The sequence below is a fragment of the Ambystoma mexicanum genome, chromosome 8 (assembly GCF_040938575.1).
Source record: "Ambystoma mexicanum isolate Mex_15411 chromosome 8, UKY_AmexF1_1, whole genome shotgun sequence".
NCBI classification, from domain to species: domain Eukaryota; kingdom Metazoa; phylum Chordata; class Amphibia; order Caudata; family Ambystomatidae; genus Ambystoma; species Ambystoma mexicanum.
Window position 1 is genome coordinate 579,050,606 of NC_090929.1, and position 27,017 is coordinate 579,077,622.

The 27,017-nt window shown below is 49.0% G+C and overlaps 1 protein-coding gene across 1 annotated transcript in view; it reads right to left on the bottom strand.

The window, feature by feature from the left end:
• NPHP4 (nephrocystin 4) overlaps positions 1-27,017 on the bottom strand; it is a 1,060,260-nt gene that overhangs the window by 403,824 nt on the left and 629,419 nt on the right. Inside the window, exons 17-18 of the mRNA XM_069610268.1 lie at positions 19,982-20,162; positions 13,911-14,039 (exon numbers count right to left, since the gene is read on the bottom strand). Coding sequence (XP_069466369.1) covers positions 13,911-14,039; positions 19,982-20,162 — 310 coding nt within the window. The remainder of the gene's footprint in view (positions 1-13,910; positions 14,040-19,981; positions 20,163-27,017) is intronic.

Consider the following 27,017-nt stretch of genomic DNA (forward strand, 5'->3'; position numbering starts at 1 on the left):
ATCCGAATTTTAAATTTGAATAAAACAAGTTTATTAATTGCAATTTTTGAATTTTTAGAAGCAATTTTTGCATTGTAAATTTTTTAATTGGAAAAATGAATTTGAGTAGATTTACATTGGGTATATTATGAGTTTTATGTGTATATGAAAAAATGTGTACTGGTGACTTGTGTGAAAGGTTTTAAACATTAAGCAAATGCACAATAAAATAAATCATTTTAAAAAACATTAGCCTTTATGTTTTGCGTTGAAAGCAAACAAGTATAAGCTTGGGGAAGGGAACCCCAAGGAACTCGAGGTGTTTGAATTCATTGTAAGGGCCCTGTGCAGAAGGTCGTACGAACAGCCCTGGTGAGTGAATCCCTCTTTGTGACATTGACCAAAGTGTACCTGGTGAGAAGACCACCTGAAACCAACTCTGGTTTCGCTGTTTTTGTTGAAGCACTATTTGTCCTTTCCAAAGAACTTCCTATCACATTTTTGTACAGCGTGAGGGCAAGCAAAGGTTTAGACACAGACAGACCTTTGTTTTGGACTCTTAGACGACAGCCATTAGAAACATCAGTTAAGGGAACCATCCTTTTAGAGTTAGGGCCAGTCAGGCATTACACCACCCCAGGAACCTTAGTAAATAAAGGTTTTAAAATCGAGCACTTTTGAGTCTGTGTCTCCCTTGGTACCATGTCTGTCTGCCAAATGAAAGACAGCAAAGTGTGCTGGTGGAGCAGAAACAGCCAAGAGTGGGTGCAAGAGAGACACAAAATTAAGGAGAGGGGTACAAGTGACCCAAAACCAAGAAAGACAGCAAAGAGACAGTGAAGAAGAAAACTGACAGTTAAGAGAGGGTGCAAGCAACCCGAAAGTGAGAAAGAAGGGCAAGCGACCGAAAAAGAAATACGGAGAGTGCAAGAGACACGTTAAAGGACAAATGAAGGTGCAAGAGAGCACACTGAAAAACTGAAGGTGAAGATAGCACAGTGATTAGTAAAGAAAAGTGTGATATGGGGATAGAAAGGTGGAAAGAAGGTGCAAGTGTGCCCAACAGACAAAGAAGGTGTGCGGGAAGCACAGTAAAGTGGAAAAGGACAGAGTGAAAGCGGCACAGAAGAGGAAAATGTGCAAGAGAATAATAAGGAGAGGGGTTAGAGGTCAGAGAGGTCACGCCTGGGACCTTGGAGGGGCAAAGACCCCAGCATTCTCGAAAGTCTCTGATACTACCATTCCCCCCACGAAAGAACTGTACATTGAACAGTGCATTCTGGCAAGAGGAACTTTTTAATTTTTTTGTTGAACTTGGTAAAGAGCAGCCTAGACTTGGGCAAGGAAACCCTAAGAGGCCCGCTAGAGACATAGTTGAACTTGGTAAAGAGAGGGCGGCGCGAGAGAGCCCGCAGCCAAGATGTCCGCACTTCTCTTATCTCCGTACCGGACCGGTCGGGACGGGAGATCACCGCTGCACCCATCGGGGGAAACAGTGCATCCTGAACCCGGGAAATACTGTTGGAGGGGTTGACAACCTGCTGTCCAAGTCTGGACTTCTGTGAAGCCCTGGAAGAGCCTGCATCGTCGGATGCGCAGCGTGGCAAGGGCAGCTGAGGAGAGATGCCAAGCGCTGGAGGAGGGACGACGCGCTGAGGAGGTGCTCGGTCCCCGTGGCTGTGATGGGCAGAACTCACTCCATCTGGAAGCAGAGGTCTGGTGGCGGGGCCGACGCCGGTGTGAGGGCTGAGGATGAAAGTTGCTCCCTGGCAGCGACGTGAGTGAGCTGCTGACCGCGGCAGGAGGTGCGGCCCACATGTGGTGGCAACTGCTGGAGTGGAGAGCCTTTTCCCCTTGGGGGAAATGAGGTGGTCCGGACCGCCCCACCTCCCCGGTGGGCGAGCTGCTTCTGTGGCCTGAGCTGAGGGAGAACGCCTTGTATGGAGGATTGAGGGAGATAATGCTGGGGCTGAGTGCAACGCAACACTGCAAGGCGTGAGAGACTCGGGAGGGTGGCCGGATATATCCCACAGAAGCTGATGCTCGCCCTAGCCTGGAAGAGCGGAGGAGGATTGTACTAGTGCATATATGAGCCCAGCATGGCTCCACTTGCCTGACGCCTGCCCTGCATGTGCGGTTGGCGTGAACAGTATCGCAGACAGAGCAGGGGCTGCAGAGACATTAGAAGCAGAGGCAACCTCAGTTGGTGAGTAGGTGTTTGCTCCCCTTAAATTGCGCATGGGGACCAGCTGAGGAAACAGACCCCTTGGCAGTCGGAGGAGGGGTGGCTGGATAATGGGCCGAAAACACGCCTGACCAACTTGACGATCGGTCTAGAACCAATGTGGGGTGGCAGGTGACCACCCCTGGCCAGAGCAGGCAAGAACGGAGAACTTTAAGGGAACTGGGCAGCCTCAGGCATAGTGGGCCCATTACAAAGTATCAGTCCTGATAGCAGCCAGGAGGGGGGGGGCCTGGGTGAACATCTGCAGCATAAGGTTTTTGAACTCCAAACAAACGTGCCGGGACCCCCTCTTCGAGATATCACCTGCATTTGTGGGATACAGACTGTTGGGGCCTTAGCCCAGGTGGGCACAGGGGGGCAGCGGCCCCTACTCAACGTGAAGCCAGCAGGGGGAGAGAGTCTTGGGCCCAGGATACTGCACCTATATTGGAGTAGCAACACAGTGCGGAGCACAGAGAGGTATATGGTCAAAGGAAACAAGAGGTGGTCCCGCCTGACTTTCTCCCAGGAGGGGCTGAGCAAACTGAGCAAGAAGATGCTGACACCACGGGACAGCTCTGAGAAGTCACCCTTGCGAGCCAGGACGAGCCTGCTCCAGGGTCGAATGGGAGCGCCCCGTCGTGGGAGCTCGGACTAGTGCTGGCAGAGATGAGAACGTGCTTTTCAATCATCAAAATTTGATGGGATGGCATACAAGGTGGATAGGATGCAGGAGCCCATCTAGAAGGAGAGTGGGAGGATTCCCGAAGTTGGGCATCGGGTGGGATCGTTGGAAGACACCAGCAATGAAGTGACATGGGCGAGCCGAGATTTGCAGCGGGAAGTGAAGACGCTAAGGGATAAAAATGAGGACCGGGAGGCAAGGTCACAGAGAAATAATATGCGGGTGGTGGGGTTCCCGGAATCAAATCCGCAGCAGAACATGGAGGTTTTTATGGAAAACTTCATTAAGGAGGTACTGCAAGGACCCCCACTGTCCACACAATTCCTAGTCGAGAGAGCACATTGGGTGTCACAGACTTCTCCCAGACCGGGCCAGAGCCCTCGCCCGATCATAGCGCGTCTGTTGAATTACAGAGATTGTGACATTATACTCGTAGAGCCAGGGAACTTGGGGACCTCAACTATGAGAACGCCTGAGTATCCTTTTACCCGAACTTCACCCCATCCGTTCAGAAAGCCTGCCTCTCCTTTCTTGCAGTAAAGAGTGCACTACGGCAGCGTGGGATGCAGTATGCCATGTTCTATCTGTCCAAGCTACGTGTCCAGCACGGAGATCGGGCACACTTTTTTACAGACCTGGCGCAGTGCATGAGTTTCTTGAGTTGCTACCGAAATAACTGCCCAGGCCTCAAAGGCAGGGGCAGATGGTTGAGCGAGGGTGGTCAATGTGTTCCTAAATCAATCATGGGCTGAGCCGGGTCAGCCCCAAGCTAAATGTGTTAAATGTGTTTAGTATACAGGTATACCCCAATGGGAATTTAACATGGTCGCATGAAAATGTAATGAATCAGTACTGATGCTTCCCAAAGTTATGTTTAGGGGATCTCCCCTTGAGGTCGAGGACGGTGTGAGGTCACTTGGCCAGCAGAGTCCAGCGCCCCCAGGCTGTGACCCACGGTGATGCAGTTGTTGAGGGTAGCTAGGTGGGGGTTATGAGTCACTGCAAGTTGGGGGAGGGCACTGTGAGTGGGGGTGGGAGGGGTTTGGGGAATGTTGGAGGGAGGAGTTGTTGGGAATGTTGGGTGCTGTTAGTTTAAAAAGACGCACGTCTCAAGGGACCAGTCAGCAGCTGGTGTACAACTCATGTGAGCATGCGCACATGGCAGGGCAGTTCATTCAGTTTATGGGCCAACGATTGCGTGTAACGTAATAAAATGAAATATGCGGGCCTGAACAACCCGTGCAAGGTCCGCAAAGTGGTCCAGTATTGTAAAAGGCACAGAGCTAAGGTCGTCCTGTTACAAGAAACACATCTAGTGGGCAGGGGAAATGAGGGGGTTGCCAGGTCCAGGGGAGACTGCAAGCATACTGACCACAAAAGTGATGGGTGGAAGGTTTCGAATGAATCTAAACCACTGGCAATTGCTCTGGGCAACCTTCCACACCACCGTTTTTTAGCCCGTCTGCGCCATTGCAAAAGGGGACCAGCCATGTGCAAATCAGTCAGCAGCTGCCGCCACCGAAGGTAGCAGCCCAGCCCGAACTGCTAGGCCAAGTCCCCTCTGCACAGAAAACCAAGCAACCCCAGACATGTTTCGGCCTTGTTGGACCTCCTCAGTGGGGTGCAGCCCGGTTCCCTGTGGCGCAGTGAGCAAGGGACCCACGTCTGGGCATACCCTCTCTCACAAGGAGAAACAAACTGACCACAAAAGTGATGGGTGGAAGGTTTCGAATGAATCTAAACCACTGGCAATTGCTCTGGGCAACCTTCCACACCACCGTTTTTTAGCCCGTCTGCGCCATTGCAAAAGGGGACCAGCCATGTGCAAATCAGTCAGCAGCTGCCGCCACCGAAGGTAGCAGCCCAGCCCGAACTGCTAGGCCAAGTCCCCTCTGCACAGAAAACCAAGCAACCCCAGACATGTTTCGGCCTTGTTGGACCTCCTCAGTGGGGTGCAGCCCGGTTCCCTGTGGCGCAGTGAGCAAGGGACCCACGTCTGGGCATACCCTCTCTCACAAGGAGAAACAAACTGACCACAAAAGTGATGGGTGGAAGGTTTCGAATGAATCTAAACCACTGGCAATTGCTCTGGGCAACCTTCCACACCACCGTTTTTTAGCCCGTCTGCGCCATTGCAAAAGGGGACCAGCCATGTGCAAATCAGTCAGCAGCTGCCGCCACCGAAGGTAGCAGCCCAGCCCGAACTGCTAGGCCAAGTCCCCTCTGCACAGAAAACCAAGCAACCCCAGACATGTTTCGGCCTTGTTGGACCTCCTCAGTGGGGTGCAGCCCGGTTCCCTGTGGCGCAGTGAGCAAGGGACCCACGTCTGGGCATACCCTCTCTCACAAGGAGAAACAAACTGACCACAAAAGTGATGGGTGGAAGGTTTCGAATGAATCTAAACCACTGGCAATTGCTCTGGGCAACCTTCCACACCACCGTTTTTTAGCCCGTCTGCGCCATTGCAAAAGGGGACCAGCCATGTGCAAATCAGTCAGCAGCTGCCGCCACCGAAGGTAGCAGCCCAGCCCGAACTGCTAGGCCAAGTCCCCTCTGCACAGAAAACCAAGCAACCCCAGACATGTTTCGGCCTTGTTGGACCTCCTCAGTGGGGTGCAGCCCGGTTCCCTGTGGCGCAGTGAGCAAGGGACCCACGTCTGGGCATACCCTCTCTCACAAGGAGAAACAAACTGACCACAAAAGTGATGGGTGGAAGGTTTCGAATGAATCTAAACCACTGGCAATTGCTCTGGGCAACCTTCCACACCACCGTTTTTTAGCCCGTCTGCGCCATTGCAAAAGGGGACCAGCCATGTGCAAATCAGTCAGCAGCTGCCGCCACCGAAGGTAGCAGCCCAGCCCGAACTGCTAGGCCAAGTCCCCTCTGCACAGAAAACCAAGCAACCCCAGACATGTTTCGGCCTTGTTGGACCTCCTCAGTGGGGTGCAGCCCGGTTCCCTGTGGCGCAGTGAGCAAGGGACCCACGTCTGGGCATACCCTCTCTCACAAGGAGAAACAAACTGACCACAAAAGTGATGGGTGGAAGGTTTCGAATGAATCTAAACCACTGGCAATTGCTCTGGGCAACCTTCCACACCACCGTTTTTTAGCCCGTCTGCGCCATTGCAAAAGGGGACCAGCCATGTGCAAATCAGTCAGCAGCTGCCGCCACCGAAGGTAGCAGCCCAGCCCGAACTGCTAGGCCAAGTCCCCTCTGCACAGAAAACCAAGCAACCCCAGACATGTTTCGGCCTTGTTGGACCTCCTCAGTGGGGTGCAGCCCGGTTCCCTGTGGCGCAGTGAGCAAGGGACCCACGTCTGGGCATACCCTCTCTCACAAGGAGAAACAAACTGACCACAAAAGTGATGGGTGGAAGGTTTCGAATGAATCTAAACCACTGGCAATTGCTCTGGGCAACCTTCCACACCACCGTTTTTTAGCCCGTCTGCGCCATTGCAAAAGGGGACCAGCCATGTGCAAATCAGTCAGCAGCTGCCGCCACCGAAGGTAGCAGCCCAGCCCGAACTGCTAGGCCAAGTCCCCTCTGCACAGAAAACCAAGCAACCCCAGACATGTTTCGGCCTTGTTGGACCTCCTCAGTGGGGTGCAGCCCGGTTCCCTGTGGCGCAGTGAGCAAGGGACCCACGTCTGGGCATACCCTCTCTCACAAGGAGAAACAAACTGACCACAAAAGTGATGGGTGGAAGGTTTCGAATGAATCTAAACCACTGGCAATTGCTCTGGGCAACCTTCCACACCACCGTTTTTTAGCCCGTCTGCGCCATTGCAAAAGGGGACCAGCCATGTGCAAATCAGTCAGCAGCTGCCGCCACCGAAGGTAGCAGCCCAGCCCGAACTGCTAGGCCAAGTCCCCTCTGCACAGAAAACCAAGCAACCCCAGACATGTTTCGGCCTTGTTGGACCTCCTCAGTGGGGTGCAGCCCGGTTCCCTGTGGCGCAGTGAGCAAGGGACCCACGTCTGGGCATACCCTCTCTCACAAGGAGAAACAAACTGACCACAAGAGTGATGGGTGGAAGGTTTCGAATGAATCTAAACCACTGGCAATTGCTCTGGGCAACCTTCCACACCACCGTTTTTTAGCCCGTCTGCGCCATTGCAAAAGGGGACCAGCCATGTGCAAATCAGTCAGCAGCTGCCGCCACCGAAGGTAGCAGCCCAGCCCGAACTGCTAGGCCAAGTCCCCTCTGCACAGAAAACCAAGCAACCCCAGACATGTTTCGGCCTTGTTGGACCTCCTCAGTGGGGTGCAGCCCGGTTCCCTGTGGCGCAGTGAGCAAGGGACCCACGTCTGGGCATACCCTCTCTCACAAGGAGAAACAAACTGACCACAAAAGTGATGGGTGGAAGGTTTCGAATGAATCTAAACCACTGGCAATTGCTCTGGGCAACCTTCCACACCACCGTTTTTTAGCCCGTCTGCGCCATTGCAAAAGGGGACCAGCCATGTGCAAATCAGTCAGCAGCTGCCGCCACCGAAGGTAGCAGCCCAGCCCGAACTGCTAGGCCAAGTCCCCTCTGCACAGAAAACCAAGCAACCCCAGACATGTTTCGGCCTTGTTGGACCTCCTCAGTGGGGTGCAGCCCGGTTCCCTGTGGCGCAGTGAGCAAGGGACCCACGTCTGGGCATACCCTCTCTCACAAGGAGAAACAAACTGACCACAAAAGTGATGGGTGGAAGGTTTCGAATGAATCTAAACCACTGGCAATTGCTCTGGGCAACCTTCCACACCACCGTTTTTTAGCCCATCTGCGCCATTGCAAAAGGGGACCAGCCATGTGCAAATCAGTCAGCAGCTGCCGCCACCGAAGGTAGCAGCCCAGCCCGAACTGCTAGGCCAAGCCCCCTCTGCACAGAACCTTCCAGCCATCACCTTTTCGTTTTGCTAAAGTCACCCCGAGTGGGACGGGTATGCCCAGACGTGGGTCCCGAGTCTGCCGGGCCTAGAGACCCAAGCTACTCCTCACTGATGACGCCCAACAAGGCTGAAACATGTCTGGGGATGCTTGTGGTCTCGTGCAGAAGGGATGTGACCTAGCAGTTCGGGCTGGACTGCCCCTTTTGGGGTAGGACCATGCCTGATTTGCATATGGTTTTTCCCCTTCTGTAATGGCTTGGCAGACTGAAAAACGATGGTCTGGAGGGTTGCCCAGAGCTTTGCCCGTGGTTATGATTTATTCAAAACCTTCCAGCCATCACCTTTTCGTTTTGCTAGAGACTGCAAGCATTACACCTCCTATTTGTCATAATCAGCAGGAGTGATGACACTTGTACACAAGTCCCTGGGCTTCTGCACGATCAAGACTGTAATCGATCCGAATGGAAGATATGTGAAGGTGTCTGTGTGTTGGGGCAACACAATGGTTGAATTTGGTAATATATATGGCCCCCAATGTGGACGAGCCAGGTTTTTACAAATCCTTAGTCAGTAGATCTCATACATTTCTCCATAATTTCCTATTTTGGGTGGGGACCTCAATATTGCACTAGACCCACAGAGAGATAGAATCCTTAGTCAGTAGATCTCATACATTTCTCCATAATTTCCTATTTTGGGTGGGGACCTCAATATTGCACTAGACCCACAGAGAGATAGAATCCTTAGTCAGTAGATCTCATACATTTCTCCATAATTTCCTATTTTGGGCCGGGAACCTCAATATTGCACTAGACCCACGGAGAGATAGATCGGTAGGTGGGAGCGTCCACGCTCTAAAGCAACGGAAGTGGTACTGAGCGGCATGCAGGAGCTAGAGGTGGATGATGTGAGGAGATTGCTTTGTCCGGAAGGGAGGGAATATTTATTTTACTCGACGGTACATGGGACATCCACGCGTCTGGACTACATTTTGGCAACCACGGTACATTGAACAGTAGACTGTGTTCTCCTGCCTGGAACTCTCTCTGATCACTCGCCAGTTCTCGGTCCTTGAGCCCGGAGTGAGAGGCAAGGTCTTGCTCCTTTTGGAGATTTAAACCGGCGACATAGTGTTTAAAAGCAAAGTGCACGCTTTGATCAAGTCGTACTTTCATGAAAACGTGGACTCAGTATCTGAGATGAGTACGGTATGGGAGGCGTTTAAAGTGGTGCTTCGGCGGACTGCCTTTCATTGGAACTGGGTGTGTTAAAGCTGATCCGTAGACAGATAAATGAAGTAGAACTGGAAATCAAGGTACAAAAAGTGGAAGTGGTCAAGGGAGGTGGGACTGGACCTATGGCTAAATTGAGGGAAGCATTGGACCGCTTTAACAACCTAGCTGAGTGTGAGGTCAAATACCTGGCACCACCGGCAATGGCCCGTAGGTATGGCGAGGAGGGTCGGCCGGGCATACCCCAGGCAGCGATGGTCAGCTATGAAAGGGGTAGCAAGGATATTGCAGCGGTGAGGACGCTGGAGGCGTTGGCGGTGGTGAGACTGGAGGATGTAACGGACACCTTCTGCCAATATTACGAACATTTGTATGCATCAAAAGGGGCGATACCCAAGGCGGAACTGGATGGATATATAAGAGAGGCAGCCGTCTCAGTGCTGAGTGAAGAGGCGGTGGAAGCACTGGCGGCACACATCACGCTTGATGAGGTCCTCCTAGCAATGCGTGCCCTGCCCTCCTCCAAGGCACTGGGTACGGACGGAATTACGGCCGAGTTTTACAAGGAGTGGGGCCCCGATGTAGCACTGCATATGTTATCAGTATGGGAGCAAGGTATGCAGGTGGGACTGCTCCACCCAATGATGCGTGAAGCAGTAATCACGCTGATCTTGAAACCCGACAGGGACCCCTTGGAATGTTCTTTGTACCGCCCAATCTTGCTACTGATACAAAAATGTTTGCAAAAGTTCTGGCAGACGGCCTGCTCCCGTATATTTTGCACATTATACAAGCAGACCAGTCGGGTTTCGTACCGGGGAGATCGACCTCATCAAATTTGCAGAGATTGTTTGCGATTTTAGCCCAGATAGACCCCGAAGTGCAGGCCGCAGCAGGCCTTACTAGATATGAAGAAGGTGTTTGACTCCGTGGAGTTACTTACTCGAGGTATTGCGTCAGCTGGGGACCCCAGAGTACTTCCTTTCGACTGTGCGGATGCTGTATGCCCGATCGAACTACCGAATCAGGATCGGTGGCACAAGGTCTAAGGCCTTTATGCTGGGAAGAGGGACCAGGCAAGGCTGCCCGCTCTCACCCTTGCTAATTGCTGCGGCGATATAGGTAATGGCAGCTCGGCTACGGAAGTTTCATGGGCTAGGGGCCTGGCACTGGGTGGTACTAGAGAACTGGTGTTGTTATACGCAGATGACGCGATTCTATACTTTAAAGACCCTGCGACCAATCTGCAATCATTATCACAGGAGGTCGAGGGTTTCGAGAGGCCTCAGGTCTCAGGATAAACAGGGCTAAATCAACTGTATTCCCTTTGAATGAGGCCACGGTCAGCCCCCTAAACACTGAAGGGTATAGATGGGAACAAACGGCTGTCACATATTTGGGGGTGCGGTTCAGTTGAAATGCTCAAACACTATTGGCAGACAATCAGGTGAAGTACTTACATACCCTGAAGGCAAGGGTGGAGAGGTGGGGCAGGCTCCCTCTTTTGCTGCTGGGCAGGATCGCAGTAGCCAAGATGGTGGTGGTCCCCAAATTGTTATACATCTTCCAAAAATTCCAGTGTGGCCAGGGGTCGGATACTTTGCGGAAGTAATTAGCTGGGACACGCTAACTCTTCCCTGGGATAGAAAGGGTCGTCGGCGCGCCGGATGTGGATTTTTATTGCCTAGCATCTCAGTTACATTTTGCTTCCCGGTGGATGCCGGGTGCCCCGGCCTTCCTCCATGTGCACATAGAAACATGCTCAGTGCGTCCGTTCTCACTGCAGGGGGGTTCTGATTTGCAAAAGGGCGTCAGACAAATCTAAGTCTGATCCCATGGCGTGCACTCTGCATGCATGGAAAAGAGCCATGAAAAGACTGAGAGTAGACATCCCCTTCCACAATGGGTATACCATTGTGGAATATAGAGAGTTTGGCACCAACATGTGACAAAGCTATTATCTAGGAATGGCTGGGGTGGGGATATACCATATGGAGGACCTGTATCCGAACTGATCCTTTGTTACCCAGGAGCTATTCGCTGAAAAGATGGGAGAGGGTTTTCAAAACAGGTTGCAGTATTTCAGAATGAGAGCAGCTTTTAGGGAGTGGTACCCCACGTTCCTGGAGATCCCGCTAGCTACCACACTGCTGAAGTTTATTGGGGCCTCATCTGGAAGAAGGGGGCGTGGTCTCCGCAATATATAAGATAGTTCAGCAGGACCCCCCACAGGAAGTTCTAAAGTGTAAACAGAAATGGGAAGAGGACGCTGGGTCTCCCTTCACGGATAAGCAGTGAGCGGCACTCTGCAATGCCACAAACAGTGGGGCGTTCAGTACTCGGTTACAGTTGATTCAACTTAAGACAAGACATTACAAAGAGTGCACTTGTCCCCGGCCCGCATGCACCCGTTCGATAGCACCAGAGCAGCCTGCTGCCCGAGATGTAAAGCGGACATGGCAGACTTTCTTCACATGATATGGGCATGTAGTAGATTGAGATCTATCTGGGAGGAGGTGGTGGAAGGTATCTCTGCAATGTTGGGTAAGACTATCCCTTGTGAATTACTGTGTTGTATGTTTGGCTGGCTTTCGGGGCTAACAAAGCAGTATCAGAGACTGCTGACGACATGCATGATTGTTGCTAGACAATGAATATTGTTGTAATGGACAAGTCCAGCCCCACCAGGGATAAAGACGTGGCTAAAAGATTTGACTTGACTTAGTGACAGGGACAAAGAATATAGTAGTCTATGCGGGCTGCAGAATAGGCCCAAGAGTATTTGGAATCCCTTCATGGCCTATTTGTTGTCCCGAAGCCCTGAAGCGGACGGGTAGGAAGGAAGTGATGTGGGGTGGATGAAAGCCTGTTATCAAATCCGGTATGTAAACTGCACTGCTCTAGCAAAATATGTACTGATATCCCTGATGCCACCACGCCTCTGTTAATGATATGAGTGTTTCGAAATAACCAGTCAAGTGTAGTGCCGGAACGATACACTGCCTGAATGTCGCTTAAAGTATAGGCTTGATGTTGTACTTTTTTACTATGCAATGTATGGTCATGGTTGTGAGACGACTTATAAAGAAAGTTTAAAGAAAAAGAAAACTTGGTAAGGAGAGGCATAAACTTGGGGAAGCGAACCCTAAGAGGACCGCTAAAGTCATTGTTGGACTTGGTGAAGAGAGGCCTAGACTTGGGGAAGGGAACCCTGAGAGGCCTAACGGGAGCTGTGTCTTTTTGCTTGAAATCAGAAGGCTTAAAGCTTGGGGAAGGGAACCCCAAGAGACCCAGAGACATTGTGAACTCTATTAACTTACGGCAAGAGCCCTGTGCGGAAGGTTCCAAGGGCAACCCTTCTGAGTTGAACTATTTTGAACTGGCAGCACTACACCCATTGGAAAGACTACCTGAAAACAGCTGTGGATTACATTTTCTTTCTTTTCTTGAGTCACCATTTTTCCTTTAAGAAAATCCCCTAACACATTGGGCCTCATTACGAGTCCGGCGGTAACCAAGCCGGAAAAACCGGCAGGTTACCGCCGGACCCGTATTACCATTCTGCCTCCGTGATTGCCGGAATCACTGGGGCATTATGACCCCGGTGACCCGTGAATTCCGGAGGCGGAATTGTGTAAGTCCCCATTCCCATGGAGCCCCATAGGACTCCGTGGGGATGAGGACAATGGAAACACTGGTTCCGTCTATGAGAGAGCCGGTGTTTCCATGTACGCCAGCAGGCGTGTGGTGTTAAACCCACCAGGTCAGACCTGGCAGGAGTGACACCTCCCGCCTGCAGGACTCTTAATCAGCCGGTCCGGAAAGAACAGTGGTGGCGGTTTTACCACCACCGTTCTTTCCGGACCGGCAGGGTCGTAATGAGGCCCATTTTGTTTAAGAGTGAGAGCAAGCATAGGTTTGGACACAGACAAACTTTGGTTTTGCACTTACGGACATTGACGGCCCTTAGAAGCATCAGTTGAGGGAATACTCCCTTTAGAGTTAGGGCCAGCTAGGCATTACACCAATCCCACAAAGTTTGATAATAAAGGTTTTCAAACTGTTAATTTTGAGTCTGTGTCTCTCTTGATGCCATGCCTGTCTCACACCGCTCAAACAGCACACATAATTTGTTTAAGCAAAGGCCTAAGGTGCATCTTGGATATTGTCCGTCAGGTGGCGGGACATAGTCCTGATGCATGTGGCTTCCAGAGCTTCACTCTGATGGTGGATGCTTTGTGGAAGCAGATGCCTGGCAGTGATAAGGGACAAACCCAAGTACCCTAATGTCCATACTTAGAAGAAGAGAGTAGTTAACAATGCAAAATTTGAAAATCAATGTTATAAATATATATTCTCAAAAGAGCATTTGCCAGGGTTAAGTGCTCTTAGATACATTATGGGCCTCATTACGGGTCCAGCGGTAACCATGCCGGTGCTAACAGCAGGTAGCCGCCAGACCCTTAATGAATTACCGGCATCCGACTTCCCGGTAACACTGGGGAATAAAACCCTGGCGGCCGGGAAGGCAGGTGCCGGTATCTTTGTAATTCCCCATCCCATAGAGTCTTACCAGACTCTATGAGATGGGGACCATGGAAGCAATAACACCATTGTTAACGGTGCCGGTGCTTCCGTGAAAACTCTGCAAGCCGGTGCAGTCCTGCCCAGCAGGTCTGACCTGGCGGGCGGGATGGCACCCGCCCGCAGAGTTGTAATATGCCGGTCCGGAAACAACAGTGCCGGTAGGGTTACCGGCACCGTTGTTTCACGGACCGGCACTGTTGTAATGAGGCACTATGGCTTATTTCAAGTGCTGACTATGCATTATGTAAAGAAGTTCAATTGAGCAGGAATTTTACAACAAAAAAAGCAATGATAATGAAAACCTACACATGATCCTACTCACCGCTATTAGCATTATAGGAATACAGGCTACCTCCATGGAATGCACTTGTCCCGTCATGGGAGGAAATTATACGGGATCGCGATGGTGGCAAAGAATCAGACCTTCTTAATTTCTGCTCACAAACATGACCTGTACAAAAATACCAAATAAAACTAAACATTAGCGAGGATGACAGTGAATCATTTAGTTAAACACATTGTTACTGCGTACAACAGATGTCTTACTGTCGTGTCAAGGCAATATCCAGAAGGTCCTCACACATCATATCTAGACATTCTACATGGATCCAGTTTTGTAATGACGGGGGTGGAGCGACTATCCAGGTGATTTGCCTTCTATATGTCAGAAGTTGTCCTTTCAGGGATTCTATGGCACAATTCTAAAGGTAATTACGTCCATTTGCCAATCCTTGTGATGTTATTTTAAATGATTTTTGGGCAATCACTTCTATTTTTATTGGAGCTCCAAAACCTACAAATTGAACCCTATCGATCATCACATTTAACAGAGTGGTGACTATCATTTTCAGATCTTTTTTCAGTTCTGCAGTGAAAATGTACTAAATTTCAGGGATCCAACAAAACATTTTTTAACAAAGGGCATGAACTGTCAAAGGTAATCTGCCCTTGGAGTAACAGCAAAAAAAGGGTTGAACACAGGGGCCACTCATAAGGCCACTAGTAAGCATTGTTTAATCAGTGACAGACAGGTAGTGACAGACAGATATATATATACATATATATATATAGAGAGAGAGAGAGAGAGAGAGAGAGAGGGGGAATTATGATGTTGATTGAGTGTGTGTGCGCACTCACGTGCGTGTGTGTGTGTGTGTGTGTGTGTGTGTGTGAGAGAGCTAAATGACTTCTTCTCTTCAGAAGTATAAGGATGAGTATTGGTTAAACTTAAACTGCCTACTCAGCCCAACACGTCGACAAACCAACTGTGATCCTAATCATAGAGGTAAAACAGGGCCAGCCAAGAAATAAACTTCCTTCGACTTTTGTGGTAACGTAGGCCAAGTGAACTCTATACTCTCAGAAGGGGATGTGAATGTGATCCAGTAGCAACCCAAACAGCAAAGTACAACAGTTCAAAAAAAGGGATATCCAATCGAGCTTCTATAAAAATGCATACACTATAATTAAACTAAAAATTATTAAAACACTATATAAAAACCCACTCCTGTAAGGAGAACACAGAATATGGAAAAGATAGAAAAGTCAGCACTCTGGGTAATGACACAATGCCAATTTCTTTTCTTTTCAAAATGTTTGGGAGAATACTGCTGGCCCGAATTGAATCCTGGCTTGGGGAACAGTCCGTTCTTTCCGACATTCAATTTGGGTTCCGCCCTGGAGTGGGCACTATAGAACAGAGTCTTAACTTGTATTTGCTGGTGGCTAACTCTGTGTTTTGTCGGGGCGAGGCAGTTTATCTAGCTTTTATGGACCTAAGCACTGCCTTTGATAAAGTAGATAGAGCTAAGCTCTGGGCAGTGCTTGGGTCCTTGAGGTGCCCAGGGGAAATTTTACAGGCTCTGGTGGACCTCCATACGGATAACGAGGCCTGTGTACGCAGTGGCTCTGGGGGGCACTGCACGGCTTGCTTTCAGGTGGGGTGTGGTGTGAGGCAGGGTTGTGTACTGGCCCCCATTTGCTTCTGCCTCTACATTAATGGCCTCTCACAGGACCCGATTGGTGTATTGGCTGATTTTCTAGTTTTGGGAGGAAGGGGGTTCCCAGTATTGGCCTATGCTGACGACACTGTCCTTCTTGCAAGAACACCTAGGGCCCTACAGGTATTGATCAATGCCTATTCAACGTTCATGGACAATTTGGGCCTAAAAATAAATTCTAAGAAATCTGCAGTAATGGCGTGCGTGGGTAGAAAACGTCCTGTGCCCATGAAACCCATGCTATGTGCAGGAGAAATTATCCCCAGAGTTAAGACCTTTGATTACCTTGGAATATGTTTTTCGGAGGCCTTAAATGGCAAAGACCATGTGGCCAAACAATCTGTTAAAATGAGTCAACAGATAGGTGGAATCTTTCGGTTTATGTCGAAGTGTAGGGGCCGGCCTTTGGATGTGATTCTTAAGATTTATGGTACCCAAACTGCGGCTTCCACTCTGTACGGTGCAGCTATCTGGGGCTTCCAGAATGTGGCGGAAATCCAGAGTAAGGAGAGCAAATTCTTTAAAAACCTGCTCGGGCTCCCGTCCAGTGCATCTGGAATAGCCGTCCACAGGGAGTTGGGTGTGGAGTTTTGGGAAGATCCGTGGGCGCTGGCCCCTCTTTTATTCTGGGTCAGGCTCTGGGCTAATGAGCATGCTTCCTTGTGTCATACCATTATACGCACTGTGCTGGGCAAATGTGGCTGGAAAAAAATCCCCTGGCTAGCGTATGTCTTTTCAACTCTGGGTGAAGCCAACTTAGGTGCCCTTTTTCCGCCTGATACTCTCTTTTTTAAGAGTGAGGGGACTGTTTACAAAGCTATGTTGGGTGAAACCATAGTAAGAAAAAGAATTTTGCTAGAGTATGGCCATAGAAATGGCGAATTTCACTCAAGCATCAGCTGCCTAACTGGAATCCAACCTTACCTGCTTTGGAGCACGTTAAAAAAGGACAGGTGGTTGATCACGAGGGCACGGTTTGATTGCCTTCGGCTGCAAGGTAACACTCATAAGTGGAAGGGTTTTCCCAACATAGCGGGCTGCCCGGCTTGTGGACACTGTAGAGAGGATCTCTCTCATTTGCTATTCTTCTGTACAGGGTATGTTGGTATACGTAAAGCGACCCTGATTCCTGCCCTTAAGAAGACGATGATCCGCACACATAGGGCTGCTCTTGTGTTTCTTTTGAGTGCCGAAACAGTTTACACCGCATGGGCTCTTTTGACGTTCTTGAAAAGAGCGATGTATTTCAGAAATAGCATTCTGAAACTGCCAGGTGGTGAAGGTCTGTAACAAAGCATAATAGCACCCGTAATGGGATAAAGGTTTTTGTACTGCTTTTTGTATGACCCCTCACTAAACTATCTTTTAATGTAGCCCATGATGAGGTAACCATTCGACTGCTAATTGTACTTGTATGCCGCCTTTGGAAATGTTTATCGATTCTATTTTTATGGAAATGTAATTTTAAGAATTTGTCATTTGGATTTGTGCAATAATGTGTTTATTTGTTGTTTAATGGTTGTTTTTATACATCCGAATAAACTTGTTTGACTGACTGTAATGACACAGGTGTGAAAAGGCAAGAAGCAACCACACTGAATTAAAAAAATATGTCTGTAGCAGGAAAAGGGATCAAAAGGGACTGTGATGAATCTAGGGTAATTGTCCCTTCTGCTCAGGGGGGAGCCACCCTCTTTGAGGCTAGGGAGGTGAGGCCGTGCTGGAAGACACTCCATAGGGGTCTGGGCACGTGGGACCTCAGTGGGTCAAGCACACAGGGATAACGAGAAGACAAGAGCGATGCCACAGCAGAGGCAAGGAAGTCGAGATAGAGTACCGACGAAACAGGCACGGCCCGACGCCAAGCCCGGTGAATCCACCTACGTAAAGTGAAGGTACCAGGTGGAACAGGAAAGGGGGAGGCAACAGGGACTATGTGAACGTTGTGAAAGAAACTTCAAGATTTATTGTGGGACATTGAGAAAGCATAAACATATGTCTAGTGAGACACTGAGATGGTTGTGAAGTATAATTATTGAAGAGCAACGGCCTTTGTTTGTGAGAGACTTTGAGAAACTCTTTGAATTAAGCTTGAGCACCAGTTACAGGAGTCTAAGAAACTGGAAGGGGAAACCTCTGGAGAGGCCGCAGAAGTTGTGGTATCCAACCATTGCAAATGGTAAAGATTGCCCCATCAATAATAGAGTGAAATATAAAGAGTCTGAAGAATTCAAATTGAAAGGGAGACAATAGGAATGTAAGAAAGAGGTTGACAGGCATCACAAGCTCCTGGAGTCCAAAGTCGGTAACACTACAGAATCTCATAAGAGAGAATAAGAAAACCCAGATAAATATCCTGTACTGACTTTTTCCTATTTACCGGAGTTAACCGAACTTTGTACGTTTGGAAAACTTTGAGACACAGCCCAAGAAATACAGCTAAAGCGAAGGTGCCAGAAGTTGTAGACTCCGGCAGTGTTTAATTATTTTTTCTAGCAGTAGGGCCAGGTAAGAGTAAGTTTTCGACAGATGGCATTTTATTTGGACTTTTGATGACGGACGACCACCCTTGCTTGGTTAGGAAGACCTTGACAATGTCAATTTGTGGAGCTAGGGTCAGGTGCAGCTGCCAGTTATGCTTGGTCATCTAGTCTTTTCAAATCGGGGATCGAATGCAGCAGTTGGGTCATGCAGTTCCGATGGCTCACCAGGGTTGGATTGGGAGTCAAATTGGTTGAAGACATTGGTAACCGCTGGTACAGTTTGCGGTGTGACACAATGCTCCAGTGGCTTGAGTCGAGGTCTGTCGGTTCGATGCAGTGTCCTTGGTGCTCCAATGCAGGGTTCTGAGTGTCAGCGGTTCGAGTTTGGTCTACAGCGTCAAGCAGGTTTTTAGAGGAGTTGACATGCTCTGCTTGGCACTATGCGGCAACAAGTCGGTTCAGAAGGTGCAATGCAGTGGTTTGAGTGCGCTGAAGAAGGTTCAAAGGCTTTTCGAATAGTTTGATGCAGCAGTGCAGGGAACTTTGGCTGATCCCCAGATGTTGTGAGACCCAATCCAGGGGATCCAGGACAAGATGAGTTCATTCTGGTTCTGCTCTCCCAGTCTAAGGACAGCTAGTGCAGAGTCCACTCTGCCTGTCCTGGTCCTCAGCAAGAGTATCCCCCATGTGCCCTGGGAGTGGGTAGGGTGCAGACTTAGACTTGCCTTAGACTACTCCTTCACCTCAATGGCTGAGAGCTTTGGAAAAGACAACTCTCCCAAAACAGGGCCACATAAATTATTCCTTAAGCCTTGTAGTCCAAAAGTGAATCAAAGAAAATGTGGGAGCCCCCTCATTTACATACAACAGTCCACAGGTGATTGGACAAAAGCAAGCCTGCTTTAAGGGATCCAATCTCTGTTCTTGGGACACGTGGGTGTTGCCTGCTTGCATCATACCCAAGTAAATTCCCAAAATCTACACTACCCTTGCCACCTTCTCAGAACCATAGCTTCAAAGGGCCCTTTCGTATGCAGCACCCTGGTGTGAGGATAGTCCTTTTGTGCAGGGTGTGCCCTTTGATTCGTTTCCCAGGATAGCTCCTTGATGGCGATAAGCGTTACCTGACCTCACAAAGGATCAAAAGAGAGGCAGCAGCCAATGGGGTGCAGCAGGTCTGCTAGTCTAGGGAAAATACACATAGCCTGTTCATAGCTGGGCTGGGATGGGGTCACAGAGCTGACATCAGTATGATACTAACTTGATGTGGCTTTAACAATGATTAGTGATAGTAGCCACCATACCTTAAACTAAGGTATGGCTTATATTTAAAGTTTACTACTGCCACCAGGATAAGAACACTCATAGTACGGTGGTTTGGGGACAGATATACTTATATTATGCAGTCCTTGTGCTGAAGTAACTTGGCTATCACTGCTTCTTTTAAAAGGGGACCTGTGAACCCTGGGCATGCTCTGTGGCAAGGGAGAGCAGGTGCTGCAGATTAGCATACCGATTCAGCAGGTCACAGGTGGACAGTACGCCGTTGGCATCAAGTTTGCTGAAAGGGGGGTCTGGTTAGCAAGCCACCCTTTCTGAGAAAGAATTACTTGCATTATTTCATTATTAATAATTAATAAAGCCAGGGCTTCTTTACCCTTGCCAGATGGCAGTCCTTCAGAGTGAGTGGGTGTGTGTGTGTTAATAGGTTTAAATTGGAAGTATCAATTTTGTAGTGCTGTAGCAGTCCTGGTGCAGCGCTTTGGCGTAAGGCGCTTAATAAATCAATAAATACAAATACAAAAATATCCATACTATTCCAGTTATTGTCTTCCTTCTCACATTGAGGAAGAGGCCAATAGTAATGAATAGCCAGCAACATTGTTCAATCTGAATTCCAGGGTTCTTACCAACATTGCCCAAGCGCAGATGGAGCCTGCCTTTCACAACAGAGTGTACTCCAACTGGTTTGACTGTGCCATGTCGGGCCACACTGCCACTCATGACCATCATGTCCTGTTCATATTCTGTTGTAATGACCTCAAGTTCATGAGCCACCTGAACCGCTGTGCGACCTTGCCGCAGCAAATGCTACAAAAAGAAATAAGATATCAGACGTTAGGGAAGAACAACTCTAGCTCATAAGCAATGTCTTGTGAATTATTAATTATGTCAAAAAGAAATGAAGCGTGGAGGCCCAGTAAGCATTTTGAGCTTAGGTGCGCTTGGTATAGAGATCTGGCTCGTTATTCGCATGCATGGCCTTCTCAGACTTTTTTTTGTTCAGAAGTTTTTATTGAAACTTTAATATAATAAATTCAAGAATCCTTCATATAATACCCTACAATGTATTTATTTTTGCAAAAAAAAGTCTTTATGACGTTTTACATAAATAACACAATAAGCCAATGCATTTCAATCATGGTTAACAATACTTTATGCTTGTGTCACATGATATATGATATGGCATTCATAACGCGCCTGTACACAAGTGTTTCTATGTGCCTCAAGACAAGGGGGGGGGAGACAGAGGGAAGACAAGACAAACTATCCTACTATGCCTTGTGTCATTCGGATCGTGCACGTGCTATAACGAGAAGTGCAGGGGGAAGGGAGAGGGGGAAGTGAAAGGGAGAGGGTAGGAGGAAGTGCGATCAGGACTGCATGGCTCTGAGTAAGTGCAGCCAGGACAGCACAGCTCTGGTTAAGTTCAAAGAGGCAGGGGGGCTATAGGGGTTACAGTTACAGCTCCTAAGTGCGCGGTAGGCCAGGAGGCAGTGCAAGGAAGACTGGTCATGGAAGAGCCTGGTACCCAGTGAGACACTGAGGGTGCCAAGCAACCAGTCGGCACAGCAGACAGGTAAGTTAGCAGGGAAGAAAGAGAGAGAAGGCAGAGAAGAAAAGGAGGGCCTTGAGCTGCTTCCGCAGCTTCAGGTGGTCTGGCTCAAGTCTGAGAGGGGCAGGGAGGCTATTCCAGAGGGAGGCACCTGCAGAGGAGAGAGATCTACCCCCTACTCTGCCTGGAGAAGCGTCTGACCCTCGGAGCGTTCGAGGTAGCTGAGAGAAGGGCTCTAGGAGGAAGGTATTTCAAAAGAGAGTTGGATGTAGTGCCGACCCTGGCCCCAGAAAGCCTTGAGGACAATGCAGAGGGTCTTGAACTTGCTCCTTGTAGCAACCGGGAGCCAGTGGAGAGATTTCAGGGCTGGAGAGATACAGCCCCTGGGCTTGACACCAAGGATAGGTCTTGCAGTCCTGTTCTGGATTAGTTGTAGGGGCGGAGAGTAGAGGTAGGCAGATTGAGAAAGAGGCTGTTGCACTAGTCCAGCCTGGAAAGAACAAAGGGTCTGGAGACAGTGAGCTTCTGGGGGAAAGTTAGAAAAGGTAGAATACCTCTGAGGAGGTGCATCGCACAGGAAACACTGATCCACTTTCCACTATTACTTTGTCATATTGATTAACTATTTTCCAAACAGTACCCAATATATTTGCATTTGTGAATGCATCTAGTATTACAAGGAAATGTCACCACAGACAGATAGTCTGGGTGTGCAGCTCATGTATTCTCTATGCTCTATGTGATACATAAGACCACCAGCTTCATTGTGAGTTTGTCTGTAAATTGGCAAGAATTAATCACTGTTACCATCACTTTATCTTGTGGACTTACCACGAGATTGCCAGTGGTGGAAAAGTGGTGTTAGTCCCCATTTCTGGAGTCCAAAGGACTACATGCAGAATTTTAATAGCTTTACTGCAAGCAGTAATTATGATGATTTTTGGCAGTACAATTGATTATTTACTTCCAGCTTTTTGTTGGCAGTATATCCTCCACCATGCCCCAAAAACATGAATAACGGCAGTGCAGTAATGTGGCAGTAGAGTTATTACCAACATGTTTCAGACACTTTTTGCTGCACGACAGTACTTGTAAGTCTTCCCATATATGCTTGGCCCTGCTGTTTGAGGCGGTAGTGGTCCATAAAGTTGAGTCTCTGTCTCTCAGTGTCCCATTCTGTCCTATCACAGTTCTGGCTATAGCAGCGTTTGCCCGAGCTGCCACAAGAGCTAGGAACTGCCTTAAATTATTCAATTGATGAACTAACTGCAAAAACCACACCCATGGCTGGAATGGCAGGGGTGGCTCATCCAAAGTTGGACGAGGGGATGCTGACCTGCCAGTACTCTCACCCATTATGGAGGAGGATGTCAGAAAGCAAAGGGTGCTTGCTACAAGAGCCTGGTTTGGAGCCCTGACAGCAGGGACGCTTTGGACCAATGCCCTGTGACGTTTTGCCTTTACAAGGAAGGGGGCACTCTTCCTTCTTTGATTCATCTTTGGACTCTCTAGGCAAAAACGAAGGAGTCACTGGACCGCTGCTGGCAGTATATGTCCTGAGAAATGGGGCACTTAAACAATGTTTGTATATTGCCGGGGGTGTTTGCTGTGTGCGCTCAGCCTAATGCGTGGCGATGCCCAACGTCACAGCAAGGACAGAATAAAAACCTAGCTGCAGCACAGTCGCACATACTCAAAATATGGCAATGGCGGTATCTATGGGTCTCGTTATAAGTTGGGCGATGCAGTAAAATGCTACCATTTACTGCGCATTACCGCTTTACCCAACTACAAGTTTGGCCATAAGGTGGAGGGAAAACCTCAAGCATAGAAGCTGGAAGTATTTCTGCCACCTTCCTGCTCAAAATCAGCCAATTCTGCAGTATTACTGCAGGTGCGAGCGCCGCCAAAATCCCCCATGGAGTCCCTATGGACTCCAATTAAAGGGGACTAACCACCTACTGCCACTTGTAACACCGCTGGACCAAGTGGTGGCAACAGTAATACAGTTTGGCAGTATCTCAGCAGATTTACCGCCGAGATAACACCACATCCGTAATGAGGCCGTATATCTTAATTGGATCTTCCTTTCAAATTATTATCATTCTAATATTGTCAATCACTCGTTTGATGTTCTTACTATATTTTATTAATCGTTTTCGATGACTGTTTACCGCTTTATCATTGTCACCAGCCTTGAATACTACCCCGGAGGGTTGAAACACGTGTAAGCAGTGTTTCCTTAAATACTGAACCACTCTATGGATTCTAAAACAAACGAAAGATTAAATGAACATTTGAACTATGAACATTACCTTCTTTCTATATTCTATATTGTACTTTACACATTTTTTAAGAATCTGTCTGTATTCATCTTTGGTTAAAAACCAATCATGATACAGATACCGCCCTCGGTAGATTTTGTGTATGCCCGACTGTGCTGAGCTAAGTTGTTATTCTGCTGGAAGTATAGACTACTATGTCCCCTGCCAAAGAGGTGAAGGCAGAAAGCGTCCAAGGCAGGGCCAAGCTCTGCCACCTAACCCCCCCCACCCCCACCCTCAGGGAGCAGCAAGGGTGAAATGTTGTGTTCCAAGTTCTTTCTGCTGGCTGCACCGGAACTAGGGCCCTGCCCACTGGAGGTGAAGAACCCCCGTACATGTCAACCAACTTCCTGGAGTGGAAGTACTATCTCAACCTATTTCAGTAAGCTCTTGGAGGATGATTGGCATATTCATGAAACTGTACGGCATTTTGGGTACAATGATCATGTTTGCCAATGTTATACAGGCTGTGAGTGACCGGGGTAGACAAACCCACTGTGCCACTTTGATGCCTAGTTTCTTCATGGCTTTGATGCTATGTAAACATCTGTTATTGGCGCCAAGAGGCCCTTTTCAGGTGAACGTGCGCTTTACAAATACGCCCGTTATGTTACGTTATGTTATGTCCTTGAAAGATCTTGTGCTTATCAGTTAATCAATTTGCCAAGATATTTAAATGAGCCTGTGCACCACATGAAACTAAATGTACCACCAACCACCACAGTTACAGGTGTTATGGACAGCAGTTCAGATTTATCGACATTTACAATCAGCCCAAATAATTTCCGAAAACGTTATATCTGCAACTATTGGAACTAGGTTTAGTTCAGAATTTCTAACAAACAAGAACACGCCATCTGCATATATTGAGATTAAAGTAGGGAAGGAAAAGATATGAATCCATCTATGGATAAATTATAAATTAATCACTGTAGTGACTAAAGTACTCTTAGTCCATAGTCCCCTTTCCTCCATACTGTATGGGCGTCCCTTCCAAGGGACGGCAGACGGAACCTTTTTCACCAGAAAAAACCTTCTTCCCTGGGGGGTGGCCCAGGGAGCATGCACAGCTCCGACTAAAGAGTCTCTGAACAGCCACTTCTTCTGTGCTACAGTCAAATCACCTACAAGCTCATCAACACCCAAGATTACCATCTCAAAGTCGTAATCCATGGATAAACTCAACACACCATTAAAGGGGTGAGGGCAGGAGTCCCTCCAGCCCCCACCCCCCCAGTCCAGCAGAGGATCCAGATCAGGACCCAGGCACGGAGCGTGCTATCAGAGCAGGGCCTGCCTGACCCTGTCCATACAAGGTGCCTGACTCGCTCATGCCAGGCGCATCGCTGCACGATATCGAGGCTGAACCTTGATTTGAACAGGAAGAACCGCCGGCAGGCGGAATCGCCGGCCAGTCCTAAGGCCATACAAAGGCCTGTTCTGCGCCCCAGGTCCCCCACTTCTATCATCCACCTAGAGGGGTGAGGGCAGGAGCCCCCGCAGCCCCCCAGCCCAGCAGAGGATCCAGATCAGGACCCAGGCACGGAGCGTGCTATCAGAGCAGGGCCTGCCTGACCCTGTCCATACAAGGTGCCTGACTCGCCCATGCCGGGCGCATCGCGGCACGATATCGAGGCTGAACCTCGATTTGAACAGGAAGAACCGCCGGCAGGCGGAATCGCCGGCCAGTCCTAAGGCCATACAAAGGCCTGTTCTGCACCTGTTACGCGCATGGGAGCGCGGAGGGGCCACCACCTCCGCTCAACTTGCAACTTACCTACTGCCAGAACCCTCTTGCATAAGGAGAACGCATTGTAAGTACATGCAAGTACCGGGACATTACTGTATGCATGGACTCTTAGCCACTCCCACTTAGATGGGTCTATGGTCTCCAGTACTGGTCACATACATACCACACCTGTTTGTTGTATTGATTGTTGTGGCATTTAGACCATGCTACTGTGTTGTGCCCCATGGTCGCATATAGACCACTCTATTGTGTTGTGCCCTATGGTCGCATATAGACCACTCTATTGTGTTGTGCCTTATGGTCGCATTTAGACCACACTACTGTGTTGTGCCCTATGGTCGCATACAGACCACTCTATTGTGTTGTGCCCTATGGTCGCATATAGACCACTCTATTGTGTTGTGCCCTGTGGTCAAATATAGACCACGCTATTGTGTTGTGCCCCATGGTCGCATAGTGACTACGCCACTTTGTTATGCCCTATAGTCGCACAGTGACCACGCTACTGTGTAATGCCCTATGGGCGCATATAGACCACACTAATGTGTTGTGCTCCATGGTCGCATAGTGACCACGCTACTGTGTTGTGCCTTATGGTCGCACTGATGTCCTTCATCCGCCAATCCTCTGCACGGCGCATCGCCCCTAGCACACACATTATGCTACTTTGCCTTACCGTGATCATGTTCCCCTTCTGTGTCATGCAAAGTAACATACTTTGCAACGGTAACAGCTACATAACCCATAAAAATGGACTAGCTAGTCCCGCCTGCCCAAGACATTACCCTATCGTCTGCCCCACACCATCCCTGCCCACTACTCCAGCCTTCCTCCCGGTCTCACAATCTGCTTATCCTACCCATGACCACGCACAGCATTACGATGTCCTAGACAATAAGAGTGCAGATAGATCCAAGCAGAACCCTACCGACATTAGAGCACCCTGCCCCACCCATCATCACAGCCCCTCCACGATGACCGACCTTACTGTCTCTCAAGCAACCACCCTTATCCCTACCGATCGCAACAATAGACTTGGTGCCAGAATCCACCACAAAACTAGCAAACGCCCAGCTAAACTACCCAACAAAACTAACAAGTACACTATAACCCCCATCAACTCTACCCTCCATACACTAAAAGGAGCTCTTCTAAATGTTAGATCACTAGTCGCCCATTCTATAGAAGTCGCCGACATCATTCTGACTAACAACCTAGACTTCCTTGCTATGACAGAAACTTGGTTACATGAGGCTGCGGGACCATCCCTTACCCTAGCCATCCCTGACAACTACACTATTCTCAGAGTAGACAGACCTAACGCTCGAGGAGGTGGTGTAGCCCTCATCTTTAAGTCCTCACTTGATATCAGACTAGGCTCCTCTCCTCTACTCAAATCATGTGAACACCTTACAGTTAAACTACAAACCTCCCCGAAGAGTACTATCACTATGCACCTAATCTACAGACCCCCGGGTCCACCTGGCTCATTTGAGGAAGATATCACCTCCCTAGTAGCCGAAAGCTCCAAACCTTCAGCACAAATGATTATACTGGGAGACTTCAATCTCGGGTTTAATGACCCTCTTGACACCCCTGCCATTGCCCTGGCCACGGCATTAGAGGAGCATGGCCTCCTTCAACTCTGCTCCAAACCCACCCACTCGAAAGGCAGAATCCTTGACTGGGTAACCGCCCTCAATTGCAACATCACCCTAAAGGACCCTGTACAGCTCATCTGGACGGATCACCACTTCCTCCCCCTTGACATTAATATCAACAACCTAGTGCACAAAAGGCCTATTATTGCTCCGGCCTGCCTAACTAGGAAAAAGAGCAACATCACAGCTGAAGCCTTAATGCCTCTGGTGACCCCCATTCTGAACACCCTACCAACTACAACTGACTTAAACTCGCTGGTCAACGCCTATAATGACTCCATGGCTAAAGCTATCGACACCATTGCCCCATTAAAAATGCGCAAAGGGAAACCTAAAGCGCACCTGAATACGTGGTACACCCCAGAGCTCAAACTT